Below are 24,020 nucleotides of genomic sequence, written 5' to 3' on the forward strand. Positions count from 1 at the left end.
TATCACAGAGTGTAGCACTGCAGCCATCTCCATGTACAGGTCAGAAAGCTCTAAGTTTTGCACATGGCTGTGTAGCTGTCACGACCATCTATTTCCAGAACTTCCCCTTTTCCCAGATTGAAAATCTGAGCCCCTAGCCCTTCAGAGCTCAATGGGTTGGGCATATGTCACTCTGGTTTGAGACGTCTGACACCTGCCAGGTGATACCTTTCTGAAGGCGCCCAGGAAGATCTGATTTCAGACTTACAGGCTTGTGAGTTAGTGAGCTACTGTGCGCGCGTGCACAGCCCACTGCCACGGTGGCTCTGGTATCTTCTGAGGCAGCAGCAGGAAGGCAGGTGTGGCAGGAGCAGCTTCCCTGCCTTCAGGGACCTGCAGCCCATTGGGTCATGTGTGGTAGAGTGGGCCTCTTTACTCGCAGATTTAGAAGTCTTACCACCAAACCACAATTTAAATGGTAATCTGTTATAAAATGTATTTCATGGCTAATGAGAAATTTTAAGTTGATTATGGTCATAGTTACACAACTCTAAATGCACTAAAGAACCGCTGACATGTATGTATGAGTCTATGGTGTGTGAGTCATGCTTTTGTTTGACCATAGCCAAAGGCTGAGATGCTGCTGTGTATTACAGCATGATAAAGCAAAATAACAGATTAAAATACACTGTCCCTCCATAGGGGCTGGCTCTAGGACCCTCACAGAAACCAAAAACCAAAGTCAAGTCCTTTATTTAAAGTAATACAGCACCCTCCTAGAATCCCAGTTGTTGAGATGGGGACTAGCCAGCCACAGGCCAGTCAGGATCCTCAAGGCACTGGCTGGTAGGAAGAAATCCATGCCCTACCTGATGCAGTTCTGCTGAAGGAGGGTCTAGCCATCAGGGTCCTCAAGACCCTGGCTGGTGGGAAAACATCCATGGGCCCCATTATGGTAATGTTTCATGTGCTGTGGGAAGAGGCAGAAAGGAAGAAATGAAGACCGTGAGGGGTAGGCTGATATTGGAGCCTTGCATGCCACCTGGGGTCATGGTGAAGGCCGTGAGGAGTAGGCTGATGGGGAGGTCTGCTTGCCACCCAGGGCCATGGTGATGTCCAGACCAGGCTGCTGCCAAGGGCCATGTCTGGGTCACTGATCCAAAGCAGCCAGGGTCAGTGCTGACGTTCATGGCTCCTGTTGCCATCAAGGGCCGTGTTTATTCCAAGGGTCTGTGCTGCAACCTGGCTGGCTGTGTTAGGGACCAGGGACCACACTGCTTCTGGGGCTGTGACAATCTGGGTGGCCTTTGCTGCTGCCTGGGGCCATGGTGGCAGTCAGACCCAGGCTGCTTGTAAGGACTGCTTCTATATGTCTGTGATTCTACTGCAGGCAAGGTCTGAGTTGAAGTCTGTGGTCCATGTTGCTACCAAAGGCCACATGAAGGCTGGGGTTTAAGCCCCAACATGTGGCCTTGTTCATGTCTGGGGCCATGTTGGAGTGGCTGGGGCTACCACCAGGAGCTAGGATGTGAACCGGGCTATACTGCTGCCTGGAGCATGTCAGGGTATGTTGTTCAGCTTCAGCTGGAGTCTGTGTTAAAGTCTGTGACCCAGGTGGCCACTAGGGCCCACACGGAGGCCCAGGATCTTAGCCACAGCCTGTGGCCTTGCTGGAGTCTGGGGGTCATGGTGCAGCCAGGGACCATACAGATCTGGGTGGCCTGTGTTGCCACCAGGGACCATGACGTCATCCAGGCCCAGGCTGTTAGCCTAACAACTGCTAGATCATTGTAATTAAATCTTTTTCTTAAAAAAAGAAAGTTAAATTAAAAGAAGAATAGGAATCCCCATTGTCTAATCTATACGTAAGCCATCTCTAGGTGGTTACCTAACACAGGACGGATGTTGTGTGAGACTTGTACTCTAATTGTTTAGGGAACAATGACAAGAACAAATGTCTGTATATGTTCAGTCCAAATGCAAGTTTTTCAGAATCTTTGATCCAATTTTGGTTGAACCTGTGGATACATTTCTTATGACTACAGGGAAGCAGATTTGTACGAGGCCAAGCAATGATTGCTAAAATTTAAATCTTGTTGAAGTGGGAGATCCTCATGTTAAGTGAAATAGCCGGGCTCAGAAGGACAAGTGTATCCTCTCATGTGGAAATAGAGGAAAGTGGAGCGGGATTGGTGAAAGGACGGGAGATGAAGCACAGGACAGGAGTGGGGAGTAGACTGGAATTTGAAACCCAGGGTGGTTACATCAATGAGGAGAATCTTCAGATTAAAAACAAACATTTTAATATTACATTTAAAGACTTTTCCTGACATTGACAAATATTTAGAAGATTGTTGCTTGGTTTTTGCTCTGTCCCAGGGCTTGTTGGGAATGTAAATGACCTAGTTTGACCGTAGACCTGGAACTAGACTGGAACTCAGAACTAGTCTTTCCAGTGTGACACCTAGAGAGATTGTGCATGGTAAACCCTTAGATGCTCACGCAGAGCACTAGAGAGAGGAGACATTCCCTCTTTATTCCACATCTTAATAAGTGTGTTTACTGCTTACCCCACATATACATTTCTAGCTGTACATGTTTGTACAAACTGAGTTTCTAGTGTACTTAAATTTGGTGCCTCAGTTTTTCCCTTGCCCAACAGATTTTCCCATGTCAACAGATATTCTTAAGGAACAGTGTCATCGAGTACTTGCTTTCTGGTTCTTTTTCTCTTGTATCCCTTTGAAGAGCTTGGTGAAGGCCCAAAACTCAGAAGAGTGGGTCTTCTTCTCCTTGCTGGACTGTTTTGTAGATTACACAAGATTTCTAACTCAGAATATGCCCCAAATTAGTCTTTCTCCTATAGCTGAAAGCATGAGAAAGTGTCCCAGTTCCTTATGAAGATGACATAATAGCCAGCTGGTAACTCTGTGTGGAATTTCTGGAAAACGTTCTGGAGTTTTGTTTATTTGCTTTATAGATAGAGATATTGTAAACCGTAGTGGATGTGATGTGGATAGAGATATTGTAAACCGTAGTCCTATCTCAAGCTTTATCACTGTCGGGGGAATAACTGTCCAGTGTGCTCCTCTGTCTCCTACAACAAGTGGGCCCTTGGATTTTACTTTCAACTTAAGTGATCATTAAGAGGTGACTTTTTCAAATATGTTTATTATATGTATCTCATGTAAAAACATACTAGTGCATTATAACGTCTTGCATTTCCTTCTTTTAACAGCCTCCCGATTACAATGTTTTTTTTTTAATTTGAGTTCTATACTTGAGCTCTGAAGTTGTATTAGTCAGAAATAAATTAAGGCAAAATACATAAAAGCAGTAGTCCTAAATATACCAATCTACAGAATTCTGGAGATGGTCAATTATGAAGTATCAACAAAAAATCTGTAAGTCATGTGCTGTTTTCTGCCTAGACTTTAAGAGTGATGAACTCACAGAAACTATTAAAATGTCCTTTTATTTTTGATGGCAGATGCAAGAGATGCAGACCAATTGAGCAGGAACAAGGTGACGCACATTCTTTCTGTGCACGACAGTGCCAGGCCCATGATGGAGGTAAGAATTGTGTTTGTGTGTCTCTGTGTATCTGTACATGAGTGTGCCTTTGTTTGTGTGTCTCTCTCTCTCTGTGTGTCAATATGTTTATACTCTGTAGAGTGTATATGACATTAGTGAAAGCAGCCATGTTTTGACGTCAGCATGCCCCTGTGGTCACTGGCTGGATTACTTTGTACTCAAGTTGAATTTACTCCTGTGTCCAGTTTGGACATCCTTCGGCCTGGTGGAGAAGGCATCCTTATTATGCCCCTGCTGTATTGCTTGCTTGCCCCTTTTCCCAAATTCCAGAAACTAAACCGATGTTCCATTCCCTTTGAATATGAAGGATATTTAAAACATAATATATGGTGGTTTATACATATGCTCCCAGCCCTCAGGAAAGAAGATGGCTTTGAGTTCAAGGCCAAGGCTATACAGTGAATTCCAGCTTGGCTTAGGCTATAGAGTGAGACACTATGTCCAAAAATAAAATAAAATTCAGGCTGAGGGTGTCTTGGTGGTAGTGTAGCCCAGCACCTACAAAGAGTTCCATCACTAGGACTTCAGGAAAAACTGCTAAGTCAGTACGACCTATTGTTGCTTTCAAAATTATTTCTGACTTAGGAGGATGCTAAGGAATTCAAGTTGCTCATTTCCTGATGTTTTCCACAACAGTTCTAATACCATCTGTGTTCAGGAGGAAAGGACAAAGGAAGGCAAAGCATCCCTGTGATTTTCCCAGGCGTGGTCTGAACAGGCACAGTCAGTGGAAAGCTGTTGTTTTAGATTCATTAGTAAACAGGGTGTGTCTGCTTGTACACTAATTCCAAAAACATCTTCAATTTTACCCTGACGGACGGTTTGAGCTGTTGCTCAGGACCAAATCTATTTCTGTTTCTACTGTGACACAGCCCAGGTTAACCTCTTTTTAGAAAGCAATGCCTGTGTGGTTGTGATACATGGTTTCTTCTATTTTAGGGTGGGGTGTTGGGAAGGGAGGGGTACTTGTTCTGAAAGAAAGAATCCTGGCTTAAGCTGTTTTTATTGAAAGTCATATCATGCAAGAATAGCTAGTGATTATTTATGTATTTTCCACAGCCTTTGGAGCGTCCAGGTTTTAGCTAGTGCAAACTAGTCTAACCTAGATAGATGAAAATAGAGGCTGAGAAGTGGCTCCTAAGTATGACTGCAGCAGCTATCACTGCTGCCCAGATGCCTCCTTCACTCCATCTTCCCGGCTGGAAGCTCACACTTCCCTCTGCTGTTCCCCTGGGTGCTTGCTGGGCCCTGCGTTAGCTTCAGTGGGAATGACAACACTTTTTTTTTTTCCCAAGTCCAGCAGTTACTTTGAAAATAATTATTCCATTTTAAAATCTGTTAATGATAGTTTGTGTTTAAAATATTGACAAGTTAAACTGCAAAGTGGTCATGGCTGACTTCCTCTTAAATCACAAGATGAGGCTTGAGGTTTCCTTTATTTTAATAAATTGCACAGCCGTCCTTCCCACCCTCAGCTACTAGGTCTGCCTTCTATTGTCTGCTCATTTTAATGGAATACATTGTCATATGAACAATGCTCCTAATCTTCTAACTTCTGTCTACATACAAGGTCTCAAAGTGTTAGAAGCCCAGCCTTTCTGTCAAAACCCCCTTCTACAGACAGAAACTCTGGCTGGGCTGGAAAGTAAAACAGGTGGGATTGTAACCCAGGTATAAAGAAGGCACAGTATGCATGAAATGTCAGAGCTCTTGGCAGACCGTGTGCCTCCATTCTTAGCACACTGCATGTCCATTGGGTTCTGTGTATTTTGTCTACAGGTACAGATTTTGCCTTTCCAAAGAGAAGAGGGAAATGAAGAGAGAGGGAAGTCAGTGTGCTCCTTTGTTAGTGTTTATTGTTCCCCAAAGCATCATCATCTTACACCCACAGTTTACCAGCTGTGCTTTCAGGATCTCCAGAATATTCTGTCATAGCCGCTGGATACTATTACTACCTCAGCTTGATAATAAGTACTCCTGCAGCGTCTCATGTTTACTAAAGGTTACACTGCATTTCCACAGCATAACATGGTTTAACATTGTCCGTGTTATTGCAGTCACTGCTTATGTCTTGGGTGATCCCTTCAGCAGTTCTTATAAAGCTGTTTAATAGCCTCTGTAGCTGCAAGTGTGGGAGCTGTGTGGTGTGAAGAATACACAGTATGTTACTGAAATCCCAAAGGTTTGGGGACTCATTTAGTCATCTCTCTGAAATTCCAAGGTCAGCTCCAGAATCCACGGCCTAACCAATCTGGAGAAGAGGCTGGGAAGTTATTGGGCTGTGGTCTTCCACAACTCTGGGTTCTGATAGCCCTGATCCTTGAAGGTGGAATTCTGTACAAGGCTACATAAGTGCACTAAGCAGATCCTCTGCTTAGGGGGGAGCTGTACCAAAGGGTAGAGGATGGGGTAAAAAAAAAAAAAGAAAGAGCCAAGACTGCATTTTCTGAGAACTTCAAAACCAGGCATGTGTATGAAATGCCCCTAGCTTACTCTGGACAGCCTTTCTCTGGAGTGAATAGGTAATAAGGAGATGGCCGCTTCCCCAAATCAAGAAATTTTAGTCCCACAATATCCAGACAGGACTTCCAGAGCATGCCTACCTTAGAGCCATATATGAGGCTCTACAGTGTGGATACTTCTTGGGTCATCTCAATAAATACCTCAAGGGTTTTAAAACATTAAAGTTATTATCAACAAGGACTTTAGAGTCTTCAGACAAGCTTATTGCAAGAGAAGCCATGTGAGAGCATGTGGTCCCATCACTGAACATGCTTCAGGAATTGATGAGGGGATCTGAGAATTCTCTGAGGATGAACTTCTGTGAGAATGGAGTGTAATGCTTTGGGGAAACAAGTTAAGGAAATTGAGTATGCCATAGACTCCTGTGAAGTCCTGGCAAGGCTGAGAAGATAAACATTCACAAGCTACAATGTAGACACATACTGTCATTGTCTCTGAGCAAGGATTTTGTGTGTATGCCCGTGATGGGACACGTGACCTGCTCCAGTCTTGTGTAACTGTATTATCAGAGTGACCAAAGAGTACTCAAGCATCTGCCGCACTAAGGCCGGAGAGACCGTATTCAGACCTGCCAGCTAAGACTGCCTTTGTACAGCTTGAGCCTCTCCACACTGCTTTACTTGTATGTCTGTGAGAATCTGCTGTAGGTAGAAGGGGAGGCTCTGTAGGTCTAGTACGTATCGGATGTCCATCCTCTCTGAAGGTCACAGCTCGTGGCTAGTACAGTATCCTGCACTGCATCCACCACAGGTCACATGAAAACGTGGCTAGTCATTATGCATTACATATGCATTACAGATTTTATTTTTCAGCCAAATAAAGAGCTCATGCTTTGTTAGATTTTAGCTTGACTGCGTACAACTTGCCATTATTTGATTAGTTTTAGAGAAAGTTCCCAAAAGTGTCTAACACTCATATCAGAGTGCCTGGAGGGAAAGATAGGAAACCACTGATATCAGGCCTCCAAAGGGACTGAGCCATTGTCTTTGGTCAGTGGAAGAAGTGTTCCCACAGGGTTTGTGTGGCCTCTGGTGCATGGAATAAGATAATCCAGGAAAAGAGGTCTGGGACTCCAGTTATGGCTCTCAGAAGAGTCTCTGAGATTGTCTTCCAGAATGAAGACACTTTGCTTGCTTGCTTGCTTGCTTGCTTGCTTGCTTGCTTGCTTGCTTGCTTGCTTGCTTGCTTGCTTATTGAAACTCAAGAACAACCGCAGTGCAGGCAAGCTACGGGTCTCAGTAATTGCTTGGAGGAGGAGAATGGAAGAGAGAAGGAAAAAGCCATGCCGTCACGTGGGAATGGAAATCAGACAAATATCTACAGTTTTAAAGAAGGGAGCCTGGTGTCAGAGAACACTTTGAACACACAGAAGGAAGGCAAGGAGAACGTAGCCTTCCTAAGTAATTCAAGAAGATGCACAGAGCTGCACAGCTATGGCCCTGTAAGCTGCTGTGCTATATGGACACAGATTCTGGAAAGGGAAGGTATCTCATCCGAGGACTGATTCTTCTGCCTGTTTCTAAGGTGAATCTGCCTTTCTAAGAATGGTCCCATGGCCAGGAAATTGGCCAGGACCAACTGGACTGTTAGGTCTCTATCCAGGACAGAGATTCTGTTCTCTTTACCAAAAGTTTTCCCTTAATGGGCCTTCATTGCTGCTTTAACACCTTCCCCATCCCCTGTCTCTGAAGAGGTAACTCTAAAATCATTTAGGAACCAGGTCAGGCTCATAACAGAATGAAAACCCCCAAAAACCTCACAAAAGGGGCTAAGGAGATGGCTCGCTCAGCAAAGTGCTTGCTTTGCAAGCATAAAGACTTGAATATGGATCCCCCGGTATCCATCTAAAAACATCAGGTCCAGCAGTGTATGCACTGGAAAGGCAGAGATGGAAGGATACCTGGAACTTGTTATCAGCCAGTTTAGCTGAACCCATGGACTCCAGGTTCCAGGTAGTAACCCTGTCTCAGAAAATAAGGTGAAGGGTTATTAAGACATCTAACTTTGATCTCTGGACTCTACTTGCACACACATACATGCACAAACCTGGACAAGCATTTCACACACAAATTAAAAATAAAGCAGCACATAGAGTAACTCCAACTCCCTCTGGGGTTCTAAAGAGCTACAATTCCCTTTTTGTTCCTACCACCCCTGCCCCTGTGCATTGCTGGAAATCAGATTCAGGCTAGGCAGGTGCTGTAACACCGAGCCACACCCTAGCCCAGCCCTGTCTTTTGTGTGACAGTTCCCAGCAGAACTGGGTTCCCACAGATGCTCTTTCCTGACTTCTTCATTGTAAATGTAAACAGCCCTAAGGCATCAAGGCTCCATGCCTACTTTCGGTAGTTTGATGAGAAATTAGTCTTTCTGTCTTAGGCCAGAGATTTTTTTCCCAGCATGCTCCTTGTCGCAGTCCTTTGCTGCCATGGCCAATGTTTTTAATGGCAGTGTTTAGAGATATTTCCACATTAGGGAAGAGGTATACCAATTGAGCTCTCACTAGCAGTGTGAAAATATGCCTGTTTCCCAGTACCAGCACACTTTTATTTTTAAGCACATATTAATTGTACAAACTAATGGATTTCATTGTGATATTTCCATGCCTGATTGTAATATACTTTGATAATATTTACTACCCTCTTTTACCCTCCTTTGCATTTAGCAAAATTTCTGTTTTATTTTATTTTTTGGTCAAAGTCTTATTCCTTTCCAAGACAGCTCTTCCCCGTGGAGGCTGGGAGTCAATGGCATATTTGCTACTTTAGCATATGGTATGTGCAAGGACAGGGACAGACACTGAAGACACTGCAAGTGTGCTCACCATCTATCTGGGCAGAACCTTTATTCCATAGGCAAGATTACATTCTGATTATTTTATAAGTATTCACAGTTATTGCAGCCTGGTGGAAGAAGAGCTATGCTCGTGGTAGGTTCCAGTCAAACAGGAACAGCAGACCTGAAGGCCTGAGGGCGAGTTCTGTTCCCACCTGTCAATCTGCAGTTGTTTCACTGAGCACACATTTGAACGGCTGTAAGCAATGACTAGGAATTCATATAATCTTCTTATGGTGTTATGGCCAGAAAAAAAACTGGTAGAGAGAACCAGAATGTAAGCCCCTCTGCGTGGTCCAGACACTTCACTGTGATTTTGTGAACCTTCAAGACTTCCAAGCCTAGCAAACAGACTGCACTATCCTTACTTTTTATGATATAACTTATCTGGATAACTCCATCTGTCAGCAAATGGGCCCTGACCAGGGTTAGACTCTGGGGTCTTCTCATTATAAAGGCAAGGGTCTTTCTCCTAGACATAATCATTTAGGATTATGATTTGGTGTCAATCAAATCATACATACATGTTACTAATGCATTTATAGGGAGAAACTATCAACACATAGATTAATTTCAAATAACAACCCTCTAGATCTGTAGTTACAGTATTTAGGGTATAAAAATTCTTCATCTGATTCTATGCTTGGGCTGTGGCTGGGAACTGCTTGCATTTATTAAGTGTTTCCTTGATGGATTGCAGGAATAGTAAGTGCTTGAAAGTCAATACAATGCTTGCAAAAGGACTTGAGTTTTATCTCCTGAACTGATGTTAAAACCAGGCATGGTGGTATCTATGTGTCATTCCAGCACTGGGGAGGCAGACAGATCCCTGGAGCACACTGGGCAGCTAGCCTAGTCTTGTTGGCAAGCTCCAGGCTAAAGAGACACCTTGTTTTAAAAAATGGTGGACATAACCTGAAGAATAGCACCTGAGATCATCCTTCTACCTCCACTTACATGCTCACACATGTGCAACAGCATATACACAAATACAATCAAACACACACACACGGAAGTGTTTCCTTATTTGAGAGACTAGCATTAGCTTGGTGTCTTCAGAACCTTAAGATCGCTTCAGCATTGAGGAGAGGTTAACAATGGTAATTTTTTTCCAATTAGAAGCTCAATAATGTTCGTGGGTGCTGAGGAAGTAATATTGAGCAATGAAAGGTTTCTCCCTTCCCCTGAGAAAAGAAACAGCAGCCTGTCTTTCTGATGTAAAAATTCAGAGTTTGTTTCATTTTTCGTTCTGTGTATTTGCCGGCACCTGCAGGGAACAACTACTTTTCACTATTAATAGAAATGTTTACCAGTGTCCTCCTTCCCTCACACAGCTTCTTCATATCAAAGAATTTAATTTTGCATTGATGAACTCGATAGAGGAACAAAATTTATATATTTGTGTGTTATGTGTTTAGCAGGTAGATTGTATTAGCTGGAATTTGGTTTGAATGTTTTTGTTTTTAAGCTTGAGTTTTGTATTTTGAACCCTTTTAGTATATATGTTAGGTAATAACCATCATGATATCATAGATAGGCATTTGTGCATTCATTCATTCATTCATTCATTCATTCATTCATTGTGTGATCTATTCTCACTGTGAATCCCAGTCTGGTTTACATTCCCTATTCTGTCTCAGTCTCCTAAGAAGGCTTCTGAAATATGAAGCAAGGCAGAACCAGTGTTAAATGTTGTTTAAAGTTTAAGGGAAAATGCTCCTGTTTGTCCCTTCTTGCCAGTGTGGCTCAGAATGATATGAATGTAGGGAATACTGCTGCAGTCCAGCCCCTGTCTCCAGCTTTGGTAATCACTGCTGCATTTGCTCATCTCCCTGGACAAGAGAATGAGACCATACGGTACTCCTGTCTTCATCTTGTCTCCTTTCCTTCAAAGTCCCGTCTTAGGCTTCTTTCCATTTCTGTAGTGTCTATACTTTGTCTTCTTAGTTGGAACATGAAATTTGTCCATCTGTGACATTTGTTTGATGCTCAAAGTCTTTTTGGTCCATGTAACAGTCTTGAACTGGCAGGTAGGCGGTTGCCTTTGTGGCAGCTTTCTTTGGTTCCAGTGGTATGCAGCTTAGTCTGGCACACAGGGATGTAGATGCTGGTCAAAGAACTGTGTCTATTTTAAGCCCCATCCCAAAGTGAGAAACCATGTGTTTGGTCACATGTGGCTCATTGGTGTAGGAAAGCAGGCCTGTGTCAACAGTGATTTCCTCATGTCCGGAGTTTGTGGTGCCAGAGGTTCTGATTAGTGTGTTATAGCCTCCCTCACATGGGCTGCTGTTGCAGTTCCCACCTTGCCAGAAAGTAGTGGTGTACACGGTATTTGGTTTTGTGGTGCTGCCCAGGCCTCTATTGCAGAACCACTAACCTATAATCCCCTCAGAAGAGTCAGTGACTTTCTCATGACCTTTGGTTGGCAATGGAATATTGAATCTATAAAAGAGATCACGCATCTACATAATAGTCAGTCCATAGAAACTTTGCCATGTTTAAAGTAGGCACATGGAGTTGAAGGAGATGGTCTCAGACTTCGTGGAGCCTACAGTAAAATCATAGAATTGAAGTAGAAATTTGTGTTCTGGATAAGAAAGGCAGCTACCCAGGCACACACCCAGGTGTTACCTCCCCATCAGCCTCTCCTGTCTGGTGATCACTGCACTCCTCTGTGTGTTAGGCCACAGAGACCTAGCGGGCAGAGTGCATGTTCAGGCTTATCCCAAGTTGTGGAAACTGTTAAGTTTCTCCTAGGAGAATAGACTCCCAAAGCCATTCATTTAAAACACACAGAGGTGTGCAGATGTTTGGGTGCTGAAGTTCATGAACACGCTTGGTAATGATGTAGCAGTGGAGCCAGTCTCAGCCAATGCATATGCAAAAGTACTTGAAGCAATTCCAAAAGAGGGGATGTCTGTGCATTTAAAGAAAGATCTCAATGCCGGGCGGTAATGGCGCATGCCTTTAATCCCAGCACTTGGGAGGCAGAGGCAGGCAGATCTCTGAGTTCGAGGCCAACCTGGTCTACAAGAGTTAGTTCCATGACAGGCTCTAGAAACTACAGGGAAACCCTGTCTCGAAAAAAAACAAAAAAAAAAAAAAGAAGAAAGATCTCATTAGATCTCATTAAGAAACAGAAACAATAGTAGCAAATATCTACAGTATGATCTCATTTATGTAAATTTCAAAATCAGCATATATTTATATTACATATATAAAGTTGTAAATACACAGGCAAGGTTTTAAAAGGATGGTGCCAGACTCCCAAGAATGGGGTATTGTTTTATTATGTTCTCTTACTCCTTTCTTTACTTGTTCCAATAAGAGCAGTGGTTCTCAACCTTTCTAATGCTGCGACCCTTTGATACAGTTTCTCATGTTGCAGTGACTCCCAACCATAAAATTATTTCATTGTTACTTCATACCTGAAGTTCTGCTACGGTTCTGAGTTGTATGTAAATTCTGATATGCAGGTGGTTTTAGGCAGCCTGTGGTGGGAAGGAAAGGTTGCTGAGCCAGTGTTCTCAGTGCCTGTGGCAACAGCAGGTAGATACTTGTGCACACCGATCGGACTCAGCTTGACAAGGTACTGCATTATTTTATCACCATGTGCCGTGGACACGTGTGATGTGTGGCATCAAACATCCTTTGTGGTCTGTGGTCAGCAGATGCAAAGAAAGTACATCACCCACTTCAAGTTGTCTTAATCTTCAAAGGCAGAAGCTAGCCCAGGACATGTCTGTCATGATAGAGGCTTTATTTTGAACATCAAAACAGTGTTTCTACTGGGCTGCCTAGATATGAGTGCATTTATGCTTTTCTTTTGAGGTTCACAGATTGGCCTAGTGCTGCAGCTTAAAGCACTGGACCAGGGTTCCTGCTTTGGATGGCCACTGTCTCCACTAACCTGGGTGGTTTTGTTTCCTATTAGCATTGCACATCCACCAGTCTCCCCAGCTGGTAGTGAAGCCCAGTGCCTTTGGAAACAAGCCGCTGTTTGCCCTGGGATTATGTTCTGATTGATGGTTGTTTCTAGCAACCTCAGCTGGTTCTCACTTCTCTAGGAGAATTTCGAGTGTCATCTAAAAATCAGTGGTACCTATTCTGCTCAGAGATTGCAGGGCCTTTCGTGTGTTCAAGCAAATTTGTTTGAAGTTAACCCCAGACTTAAATAGATATGACTCAAATAGAAATAATTACTGTAAGGATCGAAAACTGTCTAGTAATTGCCCTTTCTTAAATCCAGCTGTCTGAGTTTCTTATGTGGGGGCAGCCAAGTACAGAAGAGATTTACTCCTATCTGCCTGTTTCTGCTAGCAGCTGATTTGCAAACGGAGCACTAGTATAAGGCTGCATGGGGCAAAAGAAAGGCTGGAGCCCCAATACCAGACTGGTTCTTGGGGAAAAATGATGTTTTTTAACCCTCTAGAATGAAGGAGCTCCATGTCTGTCTCCTGGCAGTGGAGCCAGATGTTTTACAAGCACATTGTCCCTCTTCTTCAAACTTCTCTGTAATATTCTTGCTCACGAGCCTACCTTGTATAGGGAGCACGGTTACAAAGAGAAATAAGGGCTTCCATACTGATACAGGCATACATATTTTCATAGTGCTGCAGAGTTGCAAGTATCTACCAGATATAAGGGGCAACAAGACACCCAGGAGGATATGGCAGTCGACAAGATTATACCAACCAAAGGGTTCGCTTCTGAAAGATAATCAGTTTGCTAGGTGGTGATGGAGAGGATGTTTGAGTTTATGTTCCCTAGTAAAGAACAGTACATGTGGTGATATGGGTATGCAGAGGCAGGTTTGTCCTGGCCTGCAAAAGCCCAGCAGAACACATTTTAAAGGTGGCCAGGCTGGAAAAGCAACCTCACAGGCGATCAGTTGTTCATTAGGCTTAAGAGTCATGTGGGAAATAAAGGCTTGCCCAAGATTTGTGCACCAAGTCAAGTGACTCCGGCAGACTGCTTTTCCAGTGTTATCGATGCAGAAATAGAATGGAAGGAAGGAGTTTCATGTCCTGGAGACCCTTGGAAGCTCTTGCCTTATTCCTAGTTAGAAATAAGGGCTTGACCTGGAATGCTGGGGAGTCATATTTGTTTTCTAGAAATAACAGATACGATTGGATCTGGGACTCTCCCACAAAATGATACAGCAATGTTGAAAATGAAAGAATAGGGAAAAATTTGGAAGCAAAATGATCCAAAAGAAGGAAGGACCAACAGCAGTCTTATTAGACATACACATGATATGTGTATAAAAGCCAAGAGGTCCACCACATAAAGAACAGAAGGAATAATCCATCAGAAAGTTGTAACAAACTTTAACCTTTAGACACCTCATAAACGACTTTGAAAACTAGAAAGCCATTTCTCAGGTAGAGTGGGAAGGAATTATCTAGTGTTTAGTTATGGGGTGGGGCACTGGAGGTGTCAGAGTAGCTTACATAATAGCTTCATGGGGCAGGCACTTGGACCACGGGTGGATATGCACACACCCTAGATCTCTGGATGACATGCCTCTGCTGTATTCCAAAGTTTGTTGGAAATGCAGGTCCATTCATTGCTCCAGAGAAAGTGTTGGTTGAACATAAATATTTGAGCCTCTTTTCTGTAAAATATACAGCCACTTCATTCGTTTTTGAATAAAACTATAGAAGAAAATGCCAAGCTAGGAAGACCAGAAAATCGTTTGTTACATTATTGTGTTGGAAGCATAGCAGAGAATGTCATTAGCCCCCAAATCCACACTGTGAGGTAGCTCTATGTGTGTCATTCCTGTTAATTCCTTGTACATTCTAGTTTATCCCCATTATTCTGGTTATAATCTTTGGGATTCTCTGCAGGTGCATCACAGGGTAGTCTGACCCTGGACTAGGTGTAGGGTTTACATTTTGTTTTACCTAAGAGTCTCTAGTTCCTTAGTTATGGACCCTCAGCTTGGGAGACCCTTATACATGTGGCTATTACAGGTAACCAAAATAAGAAGTTATGTTACATATAAAGCAAATGGGACAGGGTTTAATGGGCATGTGATGTCTAAAGGTGTTTAAAGACTGGCTCAGTTTGGTGGAAGTAATCAGATAGCATCTAGAGAGGGAAAGTGTGTCTCTGTCTCTGGATTGGGATGGTACAGTGTATGACTGGCACCACGAGACACCCTGAGCACGGTGATGAGCAGGCCAGTGTCTATCCTAAGGGGCTCTATGTGCTGTAGGCTCTTTAGGAAGAGGCCTCAGAATCTACAATCAGAAGTTCGAAGGGCAAGTGGAAACTGTTCAGTGGTGAGAGCTAAATCGGGGCTCGAGGTTACTATGAACACCATTATTGTTCTTCACCATAGGAAAGATGGTTGTTAAAATGGATCCAGGTTTACTTAAGATTAGTTTAAGCAAATTTGCTGTTTTCGGGTTCTCATAATAATTCATTGCTGGATAGTGACACAGGTGGATCAGTTTCTGCCCACACCTGCAAGGGAAGTGGTGCAGTCTTATTTAAACTTCTGAATGTGAAGCAACAGGGGTTCCTCAGTGCAGGCCCGACAAACAAGCTGTGTCCAGAATGCTTTTGAAGTGTGCACCCTCCCTGTACCCAAGTCCCTGGGATGTTCTGGGGACGTGTGTGTGTTGGGGAGGATGGCATCCGCTCCTGGATGAGCATTGAGACATTGCTTGCCCCTTTCAGTTGCTACCATAACCGCAACAGTTATCAATTTCTAGCCTTGGTTACAGACCAGGAGGAGTATTGGCCACCTCTTTACCTCTTTGATGGGAAAGAAAACAATGCAAGGTCAAAGTTATAGAAAGTCAAACTGCCATGGTTCACAGCGCTGGACTCACTATGTTCCCAATATCTTAAAACCTCTCTCTTTTCTTAGTTCTTTCCCTCCTTCTCTCCCTCCCTTCATTTCTTTTTTTTTTTTCATTTTTTCTTTTGTCTTACTAAGGATTTAACCTAGGACTTCTGCAAACTAGGCAAGTACTCCTCCCCCCACTAAATTACATCTCCAAAACCATTTTCAGGCAGTGTCTCATTAAGTAGCTGAGACTGGCTACGCTTTGAATTTATCCTAGCCCAGTTAGACCTTGAACTTGTGATCCTGCCTCGGCCCTGCAAGTAGCTGGGGTTACAGGACTGCACCACCAGGTCTGGCGTGGAACTTCTCTTTCTTCCCCCAGACTTTCTTGCAGCTAAAGTGAGATGAGCCGCAGCACCCTTGGCTCCTCTGCCGAGAACCTCCGTCCGTGCCGAAACAGGGAGGCTGTGAGTGAGAACCAGCTGCCTCCCTTGTCACTTGGTGATTCTGAGTAAGGTAGCCTGGGTGGACAGAACCAAGCCAGCACATCGAGAGTCCCACTCTTAGGAACTTGCTAGCATGATGGAGCAAATACAACCTCATTTCCCTAAGTTAGAACTCCTTTTCCAAGGAGCCGGCTCTGTGGTCCCAGGGAAAGGCAATTGCTTACTAAGGATGGTGAACTTCAGCTGCACTAGGTGTGAGGTCTACCCTCAAGAAGAATGCCTCTGGCTAACCTGGGAGGAGCAGGTGTCCTGAACATCTCTTTTGTTTGCTGCTCCTTTAAACTAAGATTCCCTGCCTTTTCTTATGAAAACTGTTCTTCCTGCTTCTGCATGAGCAATGATGTTACAATCAGTGTCTCTAACTGGTCATTCTGAGACCCTGGTGACCCTCTGCCTCCTTGGTGCTCTCTGTCCTGGGGCTTCCCCAAAGTGAGCTCTGCCCACGGTGGCCTGGGGCTTCCATCTGTGTCCAGTGTTAGAGTACACAGGTGTCAAAATAAAAATAGCCTATCAGATTACTCAGAGTGGAAGGGGGAGGGGTGTGATAAAGCACTGCCCATCAAAGGGAGGCCCGAGGACACTGGTGCCTACGCTAGAGTGCAGGTGCCCTTCCAGCTGCGCCTACCATGTTGTAAACCTCAGGCAGTACCATGACAACCCTGGCAGCATTCACAATTGACCACATTGCAGAAGGATGCTGCTCTTTGTATGGAGGAGAAATGACAGAATGCCAGCCTCTCCTTACATCTCCCTAACTGCTCAGCTCCTGAATCCTTTCTACTCCGAAAGCTCATTGCCCTGCTCATGTTGTTCAAACACTTGCTAAATTTGACCTCTACTTTTGGGAGCCTGAACCCCACAATCAAGGAATTGATCAGCCCTTACAAGCAACACCCAGTTCTGAGTCAATCTTTACCTCCTTCTAAAACATCCAAGGTGTGGCCCAGAGAAGGAACAGTGAGCCAGACTAGGGTGTCATGGATGCTGTTTAAAAGAGGCTTCGACAGCATTGTACATATCCACACCCAAACCCCTAGGTGGTGGCACATCTGTAAGCCAGACCGTCATTCTGGCTTTCTCGGGAGAGGCACTTCAAGAACTAATTGTCTGTGGCATCTGAGAAGAGGCACCAATATTGTTCCACACTGTGTTCTGTGCCCTCTGGAACACATGGGCTTAACGGGCAGCCGTGTCCCACTGAGAGAGTGAGGCTGGCTGGGCAGATATCTCTCCTGGGGACACACTGCTGGTTCACTTCCTAGTCTGTGTGGTACTGTTTGCTGATAGCTGAGCAGATAGGTAGGACCACCGTCAAGTAGAGCCACTGATCACACACCTGGTGTCAGCCATTTTTTGAGCACCTATTTTATATTAGCATTGTACTTGGGGTCATTCACATTTTGACCTTAGTTCCTCATTTTATAAAAGCCCCTCCTCCCACTCAACAGCAGAGTAAAGAAGAGAATGGAGTGCAGCTATTGTCCCTGAAGAATGCAGTTCTGAACCAGCAGTATGCTGAGTCAGACACCATGAAGTTGGGAACGAAAGTGAGCCTGGAAGATGAGTTTCATGTCCTCTGAATGGGTGTATGAAAAGGGTCTGCCTAGACCAGGGCTCAGTGCCCTTTTGTCTGTCAAGGCCAGGAGAATAAGGATTTGGGGTGTCGAGGTTCTGTTAAAGCTTCTCCACTCTTCTGTAAGCATGGAACCAGGGATGGTATATAAGCAACAAGTTTGACTATGCTAGGCAAACACAGGCCTCAGTTTGCCCTCCTTGCCTTTACTGTCAGTGCCTAATAGGTCTCTGCTACAGTGGGCATGCATGATTCCTGAGGCTAGCTGGCATAAAGCTTGAGCTGTGTTATCCCAGTTGAATGGCTTCTGAGAATATGCAAATGGTTTTGCCTTATACTTAATACTCACCTGTTGCAATTTTCCATTCTTTTTGAAATTAAAATATAATTACATCATTTTCTCCATCATTTTTTCTTGCCCCAAACCTTTTTCTCATATCCTCCCTTTAAAATTTATGGCCTCTATTTCTTTAATTGTTGTGTTTTATATATACATCCATATATATATATATATATATATATATATATATATACCCATAATTTCAGGGCTGACCACTTGGTGTTGGATAACCAATTTCGGGTCTCTTCCCTGGAGAAACCTTTTTCTCCTGCTCTCAGTATTCCTTAGTTCCTTAGTTGCCTGTAAGGAATTCTTTGTCTAGAGTTGATGCCCCATGAGATTTCCCCATTCCATGTTCTCATGTCTATTGCTGTCATCCTTGTTCATATCTTCTCTAGGCAGCCATTGCAATAAATGGCAACCATTACAGAGAGCCACAGTTCATCAAAATAGAGAGAATAAGTGACTCCCTGCTGATGTATCTGCAGCACATCCCTACCTAAAGCTCAGGCATCATAGCAGAGAAGGGGTGGGGAGGTTGTAAGAGCCAGAGAAACAGGGTATTTCTGAGACTTTTTCACAGAGAAACTAGATCCATGACAACTCATTCTAATGGCTGCCAAAAGTTTTCATTCTTGATGAGCATGTTTACCATCTGTCCCGCTGATACCATTAGTATCAGGCAGTGAAAGCTGGAGTTGAGGCATTCTAAGAGAAGGAACCAGTGTGGCTGCATGGAACCATTGATTCTAGAGCCAGCTCCAACTTTCATAGCCAGCTTAAGGGCTGTGCCTATAGGATGTACAGGTTTGAAATTCTAAAGATGCATCCCTTTCAAAGAATCTTTTTTTTTTCACTCAAAGGCATTTGCTACTGGTTTTCAAAGAGCAATTGCTGAGAGACTGAGAAAAAGGCTACCACTGTAAGAATCTGGAATAAAGCAGCCCAAGTCTGGCATGCTGGGCTAAGGCACCTACATTCTAGGGTCTTGGAGACACTGGGAACCCTGAAGTCTCTGTAAGCCAACATGGTCAGAGAAGCCTGCAAAGAGGCCCTGTGCTATGTTGAAGTTCTGTTGAGGAAAGGCCATTGGGAGGAGCCAGAGAGAGAAGGAATCACAGAGACTGGAAACCAGAGCTCTGGAGGAGTGTGGGTCACATGCAGGCCAAGCTGGGGATGGAGATACGCCGGGGCTGTGGTCACACTCCAGGACTTAAATTTTGATCTCTGAGTATTTTTTAGGCAAACGTGGTCAGATAAATATATATCTTTTACAGAAATAATGTTTTCCTTATTGATGTTCTCTTACTAGTTTCTGAGTAGCAGTTTCTCCACAATCACTTTTTTTTTCCACAATCACTTTTTGATGTGATTGGATGGCACTTCCTCTTCACAAGGGTACACTGCAGGATTCCTGGGTTTGGAGCACATAGAAAACTGGCCCCAGATTTTCTGAATCACAGCTGTACACCAGTAAACTCTCACACTGAAGCAAACTCCAAAGAGGTGGGGAGGTGGGGCAGCCCGGATTTCCCTCATTGCCTTCCTATAATCCATCCCGTGTGGGCCAGAGGAAACCCCTTGTACTGAGGCCACTGTGGTCTGTCTTTGAAATACCTTAAACAAAAATAAACGTCAGAATCCTCTTCTGTCTCTCTGACAAGTCAAATGTATGTCGTTTTTTGACTAACCTGAAAGAAGCAGCAGGTGTAGAGACTTCTTATTTGCATCTTGGCTCACAAAATCAAGCCCAAGGCTAAATCTTACCTCTCTGCTCTGACCGTCCCACTCCCCCCAAACCCCACCAAGTACCACAGTGTTCTTGGAAGTTGTTATTTGTAGTATAGTGCCTAAATTTAGCCTGCAGGAAGAATCAGTGGCAAATGAGTACTTTCAGAAAACGTCTTTTCAGTTCAGAATCTAGACTTAAGTCTTGCATTGTGGAGTATCACTACAAGGCTGTGTTTATCTTCAGAAGGGATTTAGTAATTCCATTGACATTTTTGCCACGATACTAGAAATTTAAAAAGAAAGTGACGAAGAATCTAGACCTTACCGTCTATTGTTTACTTTCTATACTGACTTCTGATTCCTTCTCAGATGGCCCTTAGAGTGTTTCTAGATTATTCTTCCTGGGGAAGTAACTTTGACTTATACTTTTCTATTTGATACAGCGTAGTTTTTTTTCAGCTGTTATGGATTGTGGGTAAATCCTTAGATTGAAGAAAGACATCAATCAAAACTCATCGACCAGGCACTGAATTTGGCTTGCACACACACCATAGAGGTCTCAGTCTCCAGTGCCTCTCTGGAATAAACACTCTTGCGGGGGGGGGGGGGGGGGGCATGTGAAGGGAACTAAAGTGGTCTCACCTGGAATGTGCATGTAATGTAAGTTTCAAGTCAGCAGTTGTCGTCTCTGGGTCTGTGGTCTCTAAGAATTCAGTTTTTCCCAGTTTTTATTACCTTTCAGTTTAGATGAAATGCAGAAGTACTCAGATCCACAGAGGTAAAGGAAAGACTGGTTGTCTGCGGGGGTAATGGATAAGAAGGAAAAGGAGTTGGTGTGTAATGGGAACCCAGATATGCATGGTGTTGATGATGTGCAGCCATGAAGATGTTCACTTGGGAAATATCAGTATGGTACCTGGTATGTGACTACATCTGTGGTCATGGATATTTAAAAGATGAGACAAGGAATTCCCTTAAGTCCATAAGTTCAAGGCCAGCTTGGGTAACATAGAGAGTCTCCACTTCAAACAAACACTAACAAACAAACCAAACCTGTAACTACAGCTACTCAGGGGACAAGGCAGAAGGATAAAATTTAAAGCCAATCTTGACAACTTCGTAGGACCCTGTCTCAAAATAGAAAATAAAAGGAGGGTAGGAATGGTGATTTAGTAGTATGGCATTTGCCTTGCCTCGATCTCCAGCTCTGCCAAAATAAAAAAAGTAAAATAAATTTAAGGTGGTAAGTTTGCATTCTGTATGCTTATTTTACCATACTAGAGATGAGTGTGGTGCTGATACTTGTGTAGTATGCGTGTTGGGTGTTTCCAGGTTTTTGACTTCTAATCCAAAGGATTGAAAGTGAGTGCATACACAGATTTGCAAACGTAGGAAGGAAAATTTTTAGAGAAAAGTAGAAAAGATCAGAATACATTGCAAGAAAGCAGGGGTACAGATACTCAAGGACCCCCGAATATTATTCAGGGCTTTCTTTATGAACTCAAGAAGAACTTTGACTACTTTAGGTGTAATTTGGATGGTTCTCTGTTGAACGATAGACTATTTTTCTACTGTTTATGTCCCCATATGTGTCTCATTTTAAATATATGCATGCCCAATTTTGCATAGGCATAAGATGCTAAGTAGAGGATTCTCCCTGAAAGTTTACTTGAGTGTACAGTTTTGCGTTACTGTGTATATTCTTCGTACTAGATACACTGGGACTATACTTGGATAGAAACTATCTAAATTTGTTTGTCTTAGGGGTAGAAAAAACAATTTTTGCTACTGTTCAGAAAGGGGATGTACATGTATCCTAGTGCAGGTAGGGATCCAAAGTTGCTATGTGCTTTATTCAGAGAGGGCTATATGTACATCTACACAGGTAAGGGGTCGAGGCTAACCAGCACATTACTAGAGTGTGGAGGTGTGTATAATCCGAACCAGGTAGGCTCCCAGATTGCTAAACTATTTCATCGCCTTCTTTAGTTCTGTGGGTTGTTTCCACCAGTGAAACACACCTTTGCTACACGATTTTGGGGTTTTGATTGTTTCTGTTTTGAGGCAGAGTCTCATGTAGCTCAGGCTAGCCTCAGACAAGCTAGATAGCTGAACATGGCCTTGAACTCTGGTCCTTCTGCTTCTGCCTCCAAGAACTGAGGTCAAAAACATGTACCATGGCACCAAGCTGGCTTTGTGGTTTCGTAGCAGTGCATAAAGTTGTGGTCTGGCTTCTGATCAAGTGAGGTCAGTTTTCCTTTTAATTTTATTTTTTCTTTCTGGGAGTGAAGAATTGGTCATTGGGGACAGTGGTGAAATTAGTTCTTGCTGGGGTTACAGGCTTATTCTATCCTTGTTTTATTAGGATTTGCGTGTTACGAACTGAAAGATCTGCTTAGCTTGCCTCCTGGAACTCTGGATGGGCTTGTTTATCAAAGAAAATATGCCGTATTTGTAGGAGGAAGCCCTTTGATTCACCCATCCTGTCTCTGGTACTAAATTCTAATAATAACATCCTTTTTTGACAGCTAAAATAACTTTTCCATTCTGTGGAGTTCTAGCCCCTTCTAGAAATTACTCTCTTGCATCTGTTTTTAATATTTCTACAAGGATTTAGTTGTGTTATTTTATTTAAAACAGGTACATAGCATTTGTGCGTATTTTGCCACATGCATATAATGTGCAATAATCATAGAAACAGCTTATGTCACCTCCATCCTCTCTGCTGTTGCCACATTTGTTTCCCTGCCAAACCCTGGAGTCCTTGTCTCCGACATCCCCTTTGCCAGTCTTCACCACATCCCTCCACCCCACTGCCTGCCTGGCTTCTAATATCCACTAGGCCTCTCATATGAGAAGAACAGCTTTATCTCCTGTGTAAGGAAGAGCCTATGTGCTGTCTGTAATGCCCTCAGGGTCTGGCCATTTGCTGTAGATGTGAGACAGGGCTCTGTTCCTAAGTGTTTCATCTTAGTGTCCCTGTGAGAAAGAGCATGGCCCTTGTCAGCTGCATCTTCTGAAAACAGGTCTCTGGATTCTCAGCAGACTTTACCGTCTGGGTGTCTGGTAGTTTTTGAAATCACATTTGAAACAAGGAAGAGTTTGGCCTCTTTCCTGGTTTTGCCCTGCTTCTCAGGTCTATCATTTTAAGTGTGATTTTTTATTTTCGGTCCAAAGAAAGACAAAAACCCTACCTTTTAGTGGTTGTTATACTTGCTGAAACAGAAAACTGAAAAACTGTGGAACTCTTGAGAATATGACAGTTCTGGCTTATTCAGATCAAGCCTCTGGTGTGCTTTCTGAACTTTCTTCTTCCCCAGTGATGTCTGTTGATGTAATTTCTCTCTGAACTTTCTTCTTGACCCAGTATTGTCTATTGACGTAATTTTAAAACCCAAATACAAGAATTTCAGCAGGAGCTTCTCAGGGCAGTTCCCTTGTAACTCTTTTACTTCTGTCCTGTGTTTTCTGATGTTTGTACCATGTGGTCCCTGGAGTGGTGAATATCCAACACGTGCAGTCTTTCACTGTGGGCACTGAGCGTTTGCACCTTCCCTTGTCTCTTGATTGTGATGCTCACATCATCCGTATTGCTGCTGCTGCCGCCACCCAGAAGGCCACGCTAGGCAAAGAAATAGCTCTTCCAACATTCCTATAGGAACTGTGACCCTTGAAGCTCAGGTAGATCACTAACTATTTCTGTGTTTCAGTACAACATGAAACTAACTCCTCTGTGGTTTGAACAGTTGTGACTTGATATTTAATAGCTCCAGAAGTGCTAACTGGCTTCCCAGCAGCCCACTATTCTGAAACATCATAGAAAGGGCTCAGTGTTTTAGTTTTCTTTATTCTTTAAGCATCTTATTTCAAGGAACAGAAAAGCAATTTTATTACTATGTATTCCAAAACATTAGAGGAAACATGAGGCGGAAAATGCGTAGCAAACGGCATACTACTGGAAACACTGTAGATTTTTCAGATTGTTGGAGTTTTCTAAGTTCCTTTTTAACCTCCTTTTTGCTATTCTTTCCATAATGTCAGTAAATACATCCTGCCCTCCATCTGTCTCTCTATGAAGCTCTCCGGAGTACAATCCTCCGTATAGATCAGAGAGGAAACATCTAGTCCACACATTGG

The 24,020-nt window shown here is 43.4% G+C and overlaps 1 protein-coding gene across 4 annotated transcripts in view; it reads left to right on the plus strand.

Annotated features, from left to right (window-relative positions):
* Nucleotides 1-24,020, plus strand: part of Dusp22 (dual specificity phosphatase 22) — a 56,213-nt gene that overhangs the window by 9,288 nt on the left and 22,905 nt on the right. For all 4 annotated transcript variants that reach the window (XM_038335388.1, XM_038335387.1, XM_038335390.1 and 1 more), the window contains exon 3: nt 3,470-3,552. In XM_038335388.1, the coding sequence (XP_038191316.1) occupies nt 3,470-3,552 (83 nt within the window). The remainder of the gene's footprint in view (nt 1-3,469; nt 3,553-24,020) is intronic.

Source organism: Arvicola amphibius, chromosome 6 (assembly GCF_903992535.2).
Source record: "Arvicola amphibius chromosome 6, mArvAmp1.2, whole genome shotgun sequence".
Classification (NCBI taxonomy): Eukaryota; Metazoa; Chordata; class Mammalia; order Rodentia; family Cricetidae; genus Arvicola; species Arvicola amphibius.